Below are 13,089 nucleotides of genomic sequence, written 5' to 3' on the forward strand. Positions count from 1 at the left end.
CTCTGTGGATAACTCTGAGATCTGAGATGGCTGATCAGAGAAGGCACAACAGACAGTGACAGGGAACGAGCTGATGACCAACAAAAGCGTCTTTTTCGGTTTAACCGACCAGTTGGTTGTGTGACTTAATGCTTCACCGTCAGCCAATTATTCCTGTAAAATCCTACAATAAAACGAACTTGATTGCGGTTCATGTCGTGTGTCATTATTGCCAGTCAATGTGATTTGGTTCTGTGCTCTGTGTTACAGCTGAGTACAAGACGCTGTGTCCTGGAGGAGAGGGCTTCAGGCCAAACCCCATCACTGTCATCTTGGAAGGTCGGGGAGCAATATACTGTCATGTGTTTGCATGCGTTCCCTCTCTTGCGTACTTACGGACACTCGCGCCCACCCACGATGCCAATGAGTGTTTCCTTTCTCTCTCTGGCAGACATCAATGAGTGCCAGGAGCTGCCAGGCTTGTGCCAGGGAGGACAGTGCATCAACACCTTTGGCAGCTTCCAATGTGAATGCTCAAGAGGCTACGCCCTCAACACAGAAACCAGAGTCTGCGAAGGTATCAGACACACACAAGTATTTCTATGCAGAGCCACAGACACATGAACACACAGGTGACCTATTCCTCTCTAGCTCTTGCCCTGGGACATTTCAGTGGGAAGGAAATTGAGTCCAGCCGTCGAGGCCTTCGATCAGAGAGGACACATGGAGAGAGAGAGAGAGAGGAAAAAGCACTGAGAGCAAGAAATATTGGACCTTTTTGTCTCCTAGACAACACTGCAGCACATTCAAGCTCAATATGTCTCTGCTCTAGTTGCCGTCTGTTGCTAACCCGGCAAAGCTCAGTGAAGATGATGAGACAGCTGAGCGCCTAACTGTGTCCAGAGGAGCGAGGCTCTGATGTGGTCAGCCCTCTCCTCGGGGAAGTACACTGAGTCCCCTGTAGACAGGCCAGAGATGACGGAGGGAGGGAGAGACTGAGTGAAAGATAGGGGGAGAAAAAGAGATACATGAGAAGGGTGTTTAGAAAAGAGAAATAGGAACAGAGGGGGGGGGGGGGGGGGGGGGGGGGGGGGGTGCTGAGGGTGAGACAATGACATGTGGCTGGCGGCATTTTAATTAGCGTGTGTTTGTTGGCTAGGAGAACAAAAGCGGGTGTCTCTGCTCTATAAAGTCCTGAACTGCACATCCACCATGTCTCTAGTCAATCAGCAGTTCAGCTGTTTGGTGGGCCGGAAGAAACAAGCTCTGTGTTTGGTATTTTGGCAGTAATGTTTGTAGAGGAAGCATTTTAGTGTAGAAAGTATAGAAATAAGTAGAACAAAAATTATTAAAAGTATTTGAGCTTTATAATGAGTTTCAGCTCATTGTTTAGCTGTATGGCTTTACTGTTTTGTCTCACTCAAACCTTTTTCATAGCTTTCATTTTTGATTGTAGACATTAAAAAAAATTATCTAGGCAGCATAATTTGGCCTTTTACTGGATTTAGTGGCCTTAAACCCAAGTTTAAAACCATGTTTGTAGCAGGTTTAAGTTAAACCTTTACAGGAGTGTGGGTGAGTTTTACAGAACACAGCGACCAAGACAGACTAAATCACAGGTGTGGTTTAAACTGCAGCTTTCGAGGACATACCAAAAGCAAAAATTGGAGGTTATTGTGCACTTACCTAAAGACACAATGTGTAGAAATATGTTCAGAGCATGAACGCTGCAGAAAATAGATCGTAAGTTTTTTTTAGTTGGGTGAAAGCTGCACATTCCTATCGGTTAAATCCACTGGAGCCATGAAATGACAAACGCGATGAAGAGCTAAAGAGGAATTCAGGTACCTTTGGCATCAAGACATGATGATAGTTTAATTCTCCAAACCAGACTCTGTATTCATCAAATGAACTAACTTCTGTCTGTCCTCTCTGTGTGCAGATGTCAATGAGTGTGAACGACCAGGTATCTGTGGCCCAGGCCAGTGCTACAACACCATCGGGAACTACACCTGTATCTGCCCTGTGGACTACATGCAGGTCAACGGAGGGAACAACTGCATGGGTAGGTGTGCATGCTGCATGCAATCAGCAACATGGGCCTAACTGCCATCCAGTGACATTTTTGCGTTAAACTTTATCTCGGTCTTATAAACACACGCAGACATGAGGAAGAGCTACTGCTACAGGAACTTTTACTCTGACAACAAGACATGTGATGGAGAGCTGACCTTCAACATGACCAAAAAGATGTGCTGCTGCTCCTACAACATCGGCCGTGCATGGAATAAACCCTGTGAACAGTGTCCTGTTCCCAGCACGGGTGAGGTCCCATGCACACACATGCTAGTGCACTTGTGTAGACTGTATAAGGTACTAAGAGTGACCTTTTGTTAACACGTGTCTTATATCTACTCAGTTGAGTTTGCAACCCTGTGCGGCAGTGAGAGACCAGGATATTACATTGACATCAGCAGTGGACAGGTCATCGGTAAGAGCCGCTCATATAAAGGTTTTATGTGAATAAGAGGAATGCTTGTTCTGTTCTGTTCTTACCTTGTCTCTTCCTCGTGTGCCAGATATCGATGAGTGCAGGGAAATCCCAGGAGTGTGTGAGAATGGAGTGTGCATCAATGTGATTGGCAGCTTCCGGTGTGAGTGCCCCATTGGCTTCATCTACAACGACAAGCTGCTGATTTGTGAAGGTAATTCCTGACCACCTCCTTAATTTTTAAGTCCGTCAAGTTAGTTAATTAATTTTGCTGAGGTCCGTCCTTTTATTTCTATACCATCTTTGCAAAAGTGTATGGTGTATATATGATTATCTCATCTTGTCCCTGCTGTTAGATATCGATGAATGTCAGAATGGACCGGTGTGCCAGCAGAATGCCGCCTGTCTGAACATGCCGGGAAGCTACCGCTGCGAGTGTAAACCTGGGTATCGCTTCACCCCCACTGGACAGTGTCTAGGTAAGGCTGTGGTGGTGATCAGCTATTTAAGAGGTTAAAAGTGTCAGCAGTGCTCGGATTATGCAGTAAATCTCTGGTATGATGAATGCTGGTCACTGTTCAATCAACCTACTGCGGTTTAGACTGCTAATGACCTTAGCGGAGATTACACAGAATTGGTGGAAACATGGAGCAGGATTAGAGAAAAGATTAGAGGAGGCAAGTCAAATAAACGACAGTCTTCCATGAGGTTGACTCTGACTACTCTGGGTCTCCTTGTGGCCTGATGCTTGTCTCCTCGAGCTATTGTGTCAAACACAAGAAGCATATGAAACTCTATGAACTGGACATTCTTATAAGCAGTTATATGCCAGAGATAAAGCACCAGAGGCAGCGCAAACACAGTCGGACTGAGGAGGAATTCTTTTCATGATGGGTTTGTTATTAAGGAAGAGCTTTTGCTTCCTGCCCTTTAATGTAACTCCTACTACAAAACAACAAAAACATGGTCAGACTCCAGTGAGACAAAACTGAAACTGTGGCTTGGGACAATACCTATAGTACCTAAAAATGAACATATTTCTGACTTTCATCACATAATAATGATGTTACTCTGGTGTCATGTAACATAGTTATTGTATCATCATACAACAGAGTTAATGGCATTTTTTTATCATATGAAGTAATGTATACATGCCTATATTAGTGATTATTTGAGGCTAGTAACGCATATCTAAAAAGTCATAGTAAAATAAAAAACTATTTTAATGATGTGAGTTATGTCATGTGTGTCTATCTAGTTATCAGTAAGTTACAAAAGTTATTTTCAGATTTTATGGAGTATGATGTAAGGGGGGGTAGTTGACCAAATTTTAATCTTGCATAGCGAGACTTGATTAAGCTTGACAAGGTCACTACGTAATGGTTAATGATTGCTTGAAGAACAGAATTTTGACATTTAATGTATATAATTGGATTGAATTGTAAAAAATGTTTCCATTTACCAAGTTTTTCGTGTTTTAATATTGACTGAAAGACTAATGACTGCCAAGAAATTATGCGTTTGTCCAGTCAGGAGTAGTTAGGTTTCACATTGGTGCCTGACTAAAGGAGAGAACTGGCAATCGTCTGTTCTCCAGCTGGCTAAAAATGACATGTCTCGACCAAGGGCTTTGCCAGACAGCAGTGGGAGAAGCAATATTATGTGCTGGCAATGCAAGGCTGTCAGAATGTTTCTATACAGAACTGAAGGGAAAAAGATGAGATTTTGATATGAAACTACATAAAAATGCGTAACAATTGACACATTTGACAACTAAAAACAGAAGAACAATACTCGGGGACATAAAGTGACAGTATTTAAAAGGTGGGGGTTCACTGTATGTGATCTAAAATGATTACCTTGTAAAAATGTGCCAAATTGAACCATCACAGGTTTTCAAACACTTTCAACACTGTTTTGCAGTGATATTTTTTGTGGTTTGACTCTGAGTGGTTTTCCTCCCGTTTCAGACCGTAATGAATGCATTGAAAACCCTGGTATATGCAATCCTGGTCAATGCATTGACACGCTGGGGAGCTACCGCTGCATCTGCCCCAATGGCTTCAAAACAACGCGGGACCAGTCAATGTGTGTTGGTAAGCTGCACTGTCCCATTTTTGTCACCCGCAGCATTTCTCTGCTAAGTGAGCAGCTATGTGAGCAACGACCGAGTTAAAACTGTGATGACGCTCTCTGATTTCAGACGTGGACGAGTGTGAGAGACAACCCTGTGGCAACGGGACCTGTAAGAACACAGTGGGCTCCTACAACTGCCTCTGCTACCCCGGCTTTCAGAACTCACACAACAGTGACTGCATAGGTGCGTGTGTCTGTGGATCTGAGTTAGTAAAAGAGGAAAAAAAACAGAGTGAAAGCCTTTATGTGATATATTATGGTGTCTGTGTATTTTTCAGATATTGATGAGTGTTCGGCACAGAGGGGCTTATGTCGAAACGGACAGTGTGTGAACACCGTCGGCGCCTTCCTGTGTGTGTGCCACGATGGCTATGAACTCACATTAGACGGCAGAGTGTGTGCAGGTAAGGAACTGAAATTTTTCATTTTCTGTTTATCTGAATTAAACATGTATGTCTTTCATCACGTATATCTCTTGTATATTCCCTTTTTTCTCAGATATTAATGAATGTGCAGTGAATCCAGGCACATGTGGTGCAGGAACTTGTCTGAATCTGGATGGCTCCTACAGGTGTATCTGCCCACCTGGCTACTATCTCCATGAGGAAACCTGCGAAGGTACAGCGGCCTAAACCCAGTGCTTTAAACGTCCCAATAAAACAGGAAAAATAAAAAACGGACTTTCTTAAGTAATAAAATATCTGCACGCAAGGACAAATCTCACCTCCGGCAACACTGAGAACACCTGCTTAAACGCAACACTCTCACACACACACACACACACACACACACACAAGGGCGGACATACATAAATGCACAAATCAGAGCTTAGACCAGCTCAGCCAAGGTGTACAAGATGAGAACACACTACTTCTTCGCCTCCACTTTCAATTGCCTTGCTGCCACAAAACACCCCTCTTCTCCTTTTCACACGTGGGAGTGGGCCCAAGCCAGAACACTTGGATTGTTTATACAGTGGGGCTGATGAAGAGATATTCGGCAGACTTCAACACATTCCTGCTTTGTGCTCTGTTCCTGGAAGCAGGGAGGAACGGCACTGAATTCTCAGCATCAGTAACAGCAGCAGCTGCCCATTGTGATGAGCGAACACGTGATGTTATGGATAATACGCCTTTATTGAACTATTTATTAGTGCAATTACATTCTTTTTTGTTGTTTTTTTCTTGTTTTATCACATATGCATAGACCATGGCGTGCTGGTATGACTTCATCCCTGCAGCTAAGAAAAAATTAGGTGTGAATGAAGCACTGCAAAGTGGAATTCTGCACAAATTAGGCATGAATGTTGATGGATGTGGTTTGTTTGATGCAATGGTTGATGCTGTTCTTTGTTTTGTGTGTCAGATATTGATGAGTGCTCCCAGTCGCCTGAGATCTGTACATTTGGGACCTGCTCCAACACTGAAGGAAGCTTCACCTGCCTGTGTCCTGAAGGCTTCCAGATCTCTGCCTCCGGCCGCAGATGTTTAGGTAATTGTGTGTGTGTGTGTGTGTGTGTGGGTGGGTGTGAGAAAGAGGCAGGAAGAGACTATCTTATGCTTCAAGTTTAAAGTGCAAAGTGTAAATACTAGTGTATCTGTATAGTCTGTCTCTGAGTGCTAGTGGAGACTGAGCAGCAGTCGCTGGTGTTAGACTTTTCCTGCTCTTTCATGATAGCACACTGTGTTCCAGCTGGTTCTGCTGCTGCAGCCTCAACAAGGCCAGGGGTGGCTCTGAACAGATCACTTTTCCATTTCCTCACTTGTGTGTGTGTGTGTGTGTGTGTGTGTGTGTGTTTGTGCACATATGTGTGTTTTTGTGTTGGGCGGGGGCTCGCTGAGTCCTCTGTTAGGGAGTTCCCCCTCCAAACACTGAAGTGATGACATCATCAGTTCAGTGAGGCAGTTTACAGTTTGTATTTCGCTTTTCTGTCCAGCGTCAGAAGTGCTCGACTGAGGGCCGGGGGATAAACAGGAGGAGCTGGGTGGAGAGTGAGCAACATGAGCAGTGGAAGAGATTAAGGGCAAACCCTGTCCCACTGAGAAAACCCTTGTTTTTTATAATAGACACGGAGACAATGAAAGAAATCATGACGACAACACTGATGAAAACCATTTGTGGCTCTTTCTGTGCACGCATACCGCTAATATTTTTAATATTTTTGATTTGATAATTTCTATCCCCCTATAATAACCCATCTCCATAAAAGATATAGTATTATGAACTATTTTAGATATCACATGAAAAAGAGCCACGAGCAGTGAAAAGGACTACTGTAAATACAGTAGGATGAAGTTCATCCTTTATATTCTTCACAGTCATGCACACAGTAACAGATTTACCTCAATTAACATATTTTATTTTCCTGAAAAGCCAAGTATGTGCTGAGGACATAGAGAGGCTGTTGCTCTGTCTGGGTTTAGAACTGTGTTTTCAGGTCATTGCTGTGTCCACAGAAGCTGCGTTTTAAACTGAATCTCTGTGGTTTAGTCTGACTGGGTAAAAATCACCTGTATTCCTGTAAGCTTTAAACCTGCTACAAATATGATTTAACTCAGGTTTAAGGCCATAAAGTTCCGTGTAAAGACAGCTTTATACTGTTAACAGATGATTTTATTAATTTTTAAAATCAAAAATGACGCCATGAGAGCGGTTAGGGTGAGACAAAACAATAAAGCCAGACAGCTAAAGAATGACCTGAAGTAGAGTGGAGCTGCTGATTGGCTGACACTATGTTCATCACTATAAGCGGCCCTTTTCATATTGTCACATTGCCTCTACGTTGTCATTTGAAACATTGTTAAAGCAGAAAATATTGATTATAGCTGCATTAATTAATGTTACGCCACAAATCTAGTGCCTGTCAGCAGGACAGTTTGTCAGTAACGTAAAAGTCACAGCAACAAATAGTCATGTGCATCATTTCTATGTATGTCGTGTTGTGTTGGGCAGGGGCTCGCTGACAGATTATTGATACTACAGTAAATTGAAAGGGGGCAATGTCTTATGATATGATATTTGATTGGAATTTGATTAAGATATTTAAAACAATATTACCTTATGGTTGTGGAAGTAGAAATGTTTTGTTTTGTTTTTGTTCTTTTAGATAAAACTTCTACGTGATTTGCTGATGGAGTTAAATTCAACAGTTATTGCTTTGAATCATCTCATAAGAACCAGTTACAGTAGTAACAGCGCAGCAGCATGGATTAAATTATGATAACAACAATAGTTGCTATAGTGCATTATTGGAAGCGATCAGACATGCCAACTCCCAGTGCACTACATGATGTGTGTGTGAATGCTTGTTTTAGGTCCATTTCAGACTCATGGTTTAGCTGCGGTTCAGCTGAACTCGTGCTCGTTTTCACAGCAATCAGATCCAGCTTAGTACACAAGTGGTTCAGTTCAGTTGGGCCTGTGGAGAGACAGAGCAGGATGAAATGCATTATTTTTTCCCTGGCTCCCAGTATACAAGGTCACCAGGACTCCCCAATTAATGATATGTTTTAAATTGTAATGGTGCAGTGCTTATGTAAATTTGCATAATTATGACCAATAATATTTGCCACCACCATCAGATTTATGTCACCACTGTCAGACTTTTTGTTGGCAAGTGTCGATTAAATTCAAAGCTTAATTTTGGTAATAGAATAATTAGTCTTTTTTTTTCAATTTTTTTGCATTAGATTCTGTCTCTGATTTTAAAAGAGTACGCAACATTTTAGGGGACTATATCGAGAAAGCACAAACATTCATCATATATTTCAGGGTCACAAACTACGCAATAAGAGTGACATGCGCACGTGCAGATGCACATGTGCATGCGCTCACACACACTTGCACAACAGCTGTGCACAGAGTACCATAAATCTCTTTCGCGGAAAGGCTGACAAATCAGTTTCATGGAGGAAAGTAACATGACACTCTTTGACATTCTCCTCACAGCACCAGGTGTTCATGTATGTGATCCTTGCCTCTGCGCCAGGTGTGTGTGCATGTGTGTGTGATCTATGGTGGTCAGAAAGCTTATTTGTGTTGAGTTCAGTGGAGGCCAGCGCTAGCGGGAGAGCGCGACCATATGCTTCTCATTACAAGTAAGTGCCTGCCTAGACCAGGAGGAACATTAGACCTCAGAAACAGAAAGAGTGAGAGAGAGACTGGCAAACACCGATCACTGACTAGAGGTAATTACCGAACCTCTATCCTCACTTCAAATACTAAACCAAAAAATTAGAACAGTTGGTATAAAATTCCTTGTGTAAAGCCCATCTAAATCTCTATGATGATGGTAATTAAATATCACACTGACCTATGGAAACAGAAGACCCACATGCAAAAAAAGATTTTTTTCTTCAATTACTCTCACCCTGCAATCTGGTATGCTCCAAGGAAAGGTTTGTCAATCACAGTAGTAACAATATTGATATGACTTTAAAAACAGTGAAATGTCCAAAAAAACATTTGAATCTAATTGTCATATGCTGATTATGTCAGACTGTCATTGAATTATTTTATGAATATGTTTATTTAAAAAACCTAAATTCAATATTTGAACACAGAAATGCCTGATTTAAGAAGATTATTGAGTGTGTGAAAAATGACCTCACCTCATGGACACTCCCATGAAGGCAAAAGCAGTTTTACTGCGAGTACTGTAAAAACTTGTCCTGAACAGATGAGATATAATACATTATAATTGCTAATCGTGTTGATAAGTGAGCATTAGATGTGCTGATTTTTAAACCTCTAGACAGAGCCAGTCCAGCTGTTTTCCCCTGTTGCGGTTATTTATGCTAAGCTAAGCTAAGCAGCTGCTGGTTGTTTAGACATTAGAGTGGTATCAAGTTTCTCTCATAACTCTCAGCAAGAAACTCAGGTACATTTCCAAAAACAGTGAACTATTCCTTTAAGATAAAGTAAAAGAACAACATAAAGATGTCCTCTATGTGTTTGTTAACCCTCAGATATCCGTGTGAACTACTGCTACACCAAGTTTGAAAATGGCCGCTGCCTGGCTCCCAAGCCTCAGAACACCTCCAAGGAAGCGTGCTGCTGCACTGGAATGCCAGGTCAAGGCTGGGGAGACCCCTGTGAAATCTGCCCCAGCAAGGGAGAGGGTGGGTACACAAGGACACACGCTCACAACACACCCATATGCTGGGAAGCCTTCATGCAAGCTCAAGCATGAAATTATGTGTATTGTTTGATGGTGCTCACGACTTTTCACATCTCACGGTTCCAGAGGCGTATCGTCTTCTCTGTCCCAATGAGGGATATCAGCGGGGGCCAGATGACCAACCAAAAGGTTTGTGTGACATTAACACAGACGATTCACTGTCATGTTATAGGTGTGGCATGTGATTCACTTAGTGTTGATGTTTTTTAATTGCAGATATTGATGAATGCCTCAATGACCCTTGCGTTAACGGCCAGTGCATCAACACAGACGGCTCTTTCCGCTGTGAATGCCCCATGGGATACCGTTTGGACATTAGTGGAGTCACATGTGAAGGCCAGTTCGCCCACTCATCTTATCTTCATCTTCCTCCTCTCTCTGCCTCTGTCGTACTCCCTCACTGATTTATTCGCTTGGTGGATGTTCATCTAACACTCACACATTTAATGGGGTCCATGCGTGTTTCTCCAATACAGACACTAATGAGTGTGATATTGGTAATCCCTGCGGCAACGGCACCTGCACAAATGTGATCGGTGGCTTTGAGTGTGCATGTGATGACGGCTTTGAGCCCGGGCCTATGATGACCTGTGAGGGTATGTAAAACTATTCATGCATCCTCACTTCCACCATGCAGTCGTTGTAGTCGTGTACTATTACCGTAACTTGGTGCCTTCTGTTCCTTATCCAGACATCAATGAGTGCGCCCAGAATCCTCTGCTGTGCGCCTTCCGCTGTGTCAACGTGGTGGGCTCGTACGAGTGTAAATGTCCCACAGGCTACGTGCTGCGTGAGGACAGGAGGATGTGTAAAGGTACTACAGCTAAATACTTCACTCACACACTCTGCTTTCTCAGTCGTGCTCCATTTACTGGAAAGTGTTGGTAGAAAATAAACTAACTAACTGACAGAGACATGTTGGCCCCATCCATAAAGTTACATAACACACTATCTATGTGAGATCATGAAGCGTCCTCTGTCTCGGACGAACCTAAAACACTCTCTGGAAACTGTAAGCGGCCGAGTCACTGTTTACACCTCTGCTCTCTCAGATAGCTCGGGCACCATAGCAACGGTTGTATTTGGAGGGAGGCGTTGAGACAGGAGGAACCTTTCAGTGTCTATAGCGTCACTGTTTACATTCGAGCTCCAAACAGACCACCAACCCTCCCTCCACGCTCCTGTTAGCACTACAGAGCTCACTGTTGGATTGGGCGGCTACATTAAACTGAGTGTCTGTGTTACATCACCGGTGTAATTGCTGCACACACATGCATCCAGCACACATCGATTTCTTTAGATTGGTGTGTCCTCTTACTAGAAGTATACTATTTGTCTTCTAGATCAGAACGAGTGTGAAGATGGTATAGATGACTGTGCCAGCAGAGGCATGACCTGCAAGAACCTGATCGGTACATACATGTGCATCTGTTCCCCTGGTTACACACGCCAGCCCAGCGGAGATGGTTGCATGGGTAAGATTATCAGTGTCCAACTGAAGGAGACATTGAATCATCATTGTAGTTTATGGCAGCAAATCTTGACTTTACTTTGCATAAAGTGAATCCAAAACCCATATTGGTTGGGATGCGTGTTAATGATGTACGGATTTCCACTTTAGCTTCATTTAACTGAATTTTACATCTAATGGAAAGCCCACTTAACTTTACACTGTTTACATCTGTGTGTGTGTTTGTGTTAGATCTCAATGAGTGTACAGCCAAACCAGGTATCTGTAAGAATGGCCGATGCGAGAACACAGTAGGAAGCTACCGCTGCAGATGTGACCAAGGATTCATCGCCAACCCCACGCAGACTGAATGTATCGGTGCGTACACCAAGTTATATATCTTGTTCTTAGTGTGCGTTTTTCTTTCACTTTGTGCTTCATTTATTTGAGTTCAGTGTCCGTTTTAATCTGGATCTGTTGTGTCCTCACTGCCTCTTTAATTTGGCTCACAGCAGTACGTTCAGAAGGGGCGGCTTGTATGAATTCAGCCTGTTGGACATTAAGTGTTTCTTTGTTAAACTATCAAGAAAAAATAACTTAATTTAGTGGTCCCTTCTTTCTGTGTTTAAAACATCTCTGACTCAAATAGGATGTTGGAATGGGATGTATAAGATCAGGAGTCAAAAGTTTTTTAAAAAGTTAGTTAATGATCTTGTCAATTGTGAAACTATTTGAACAAGTTCCAACTACTGCAGGGACATGGGTTTGATGAATAATAAAACTCTCCCCTATATTATAGCAGTTTGAAAATCAAATCTTACAATCAATATCAATAGTTTATGGCCATTTTATTTAAATATATGTGTTGTATGCAACTGAATGTTGGCTAACCAGATGAAAAACTAACTGCTCATTTCAATGGGAATTTAAGCATTCAGTGACAGTCTCCACTGTGTCATTAAAAACCATGTGTCTGTTACTGTCAAGATATGGGGCAGGAAATCCTTTCAAAGCCTCTCCCCCCTAATCTAAATATATACTTCTGGATAGGCGTGATGTGCTGAAGTCGGTGAGAAAACTCTAGGGAGACTTTGTAAGCTCTCTGGTTCTATGGCTATCTTACTCCTCACAGACAGTGGTGATAGAGCAATGTGGGTTATCTATTTGCGTCTGGTTCTCTGAGGCCAGGTCCTGTCTGGTCGGTTTGGTCTGCTTTCCTTGGGCCTCGCTCTCACGTTTCTTTCCCCATCTCTCCCACCCTCCAGATAACCGCGAAGGCTTCTGTTTCACTGAAGTTCTGACCACTCTGTGTCAAATGACCTCTAGTAGCAGGAACTTGGTGACCAAGTCAGAGTGTTGCTGTGATGGAGGCAGAGGCTGGGGCACCAACTGTGAGCTCTGCCCGCTGCCCGGGACCACACAGTACAAGAAGATGTGTCCTCTGGGACCTGGGTTCACCACTGATGGCAGAGGTATCTTACTGCTGAAGAGGCTAGAGTTTAAATTGAATATCACTGTGAAAAGCGACTGTAAATCAACTGTAAATGTTCTACAATGAGCATAGATCTTTCTTTGACAGTATTTTGGGTTACAAAGGGTTATTTTTTTTCATGAATAGAGCGAACATGATGTGGGTTTTCAAAACTATATATTATATCTAAAATTGTTAGTCACCCCAATGGTAGTTTTGCATGATTTAGCCCCAAACCACAAGTCACAAGTACTTTATATGTTAAGTTGTTAGACAGATTTCCTGCAACCTGCCAGGCAACCACTGGTTTCTGTTTATTTCAGTAACTGAAAGTAGAAAGCTGGATTAATTTTGAAAACCTTTCCTGGTTTCCATGGAGGCTA

At 42.7% G+C, this 13,089-nt stretch overlaps 1 protein-coding gene across 1 annotated transcript in view; it reads left to right on the forward strand.

The window, feature by feature from the left end:
- The window catches only part of fbn1 (fibrillin 1), a 57,973-nt gene that overhangs the window by 37,446 nt on the left and 7,438 nt on the right, over positions 1-13,089 (forward strand). The window contains exons 38-57 of the mRNA XM_070836246.1: positions 250-318; positions 431-556; positions 1,922-2,044; positions 2,144-2,302; positions 2,399-2,470; positions 2,559-2,684; positions 2,827-2,949; positions 4,441-4,566; positions 4,674-4,790; positions 4,885-5,010; positions 5,105-5,224; positions 5,972-6,097; positions 9,574-9,726; positions 9,852-9,914; positions 10,002-10,121; positions 10,262-10,381; positions 10,477-10,599; positions 11,129-11,260; positions 11,488-11,613; positions 12,501-12,707. Of these exons, the coding sequence (XP_070692347.1) occupies positions 250-318; positions 431-556; positions 1,922-2,044; positions 2,144-2,302; positions 2,399-2,470; positions 2,559-2,684; positions 2,827-2,949; positions 4,441-4,566; positions 4,674-4,790; positions 4,885-5,010; positions 5,105-5,224; positions 5,972-6,097; positions 9,574-9,726; positions 9,852-9,914; positions 10,002-10,121; positions 10,262-10,381; positions 10,477-10,599; positions 11,129-11,260; positions 11,488-11,613; positions 12,501-12,707 (2,457 nt within the window). The remainder of the gene's footprint in view (positions 1-249; positions 319-430; positions 557-1,921; positions 2,045-2,143; positions 2,303-2,398; positions 2,471-2,558; positions 2,685-2,826; positions 2,950-4,440; positions 4,567-4,673; positions 4,791-4,884; positions 5,011-5,104; positions 5,225-5,971; positions 6,098-9,573; positions 9,727-9,851; positions 9,915-10,001; positions 10,122-10,261; positions 10,382-10,476; positions 10,600-11,128; positions 11,261-11,487; positions 11,614-12,500; positions 12,708-13,089) is intronic.

Source organism: Pempheris klunzingeri, chromosome 1 (genome assembly GCF_042242105.1).
Source record: "Pempheris klunzingeri isolate RE-2024b chromosome 1, fPemKlu1.hap1, whole genome shotgun sequence".
Classification (NCBI taxonomy): Eukaryota; Metazoa; Chordata; class Actinopteri; order Acropomatiformes; family Pempheridae; genus Pempheris; species Pempheris klunzingeri.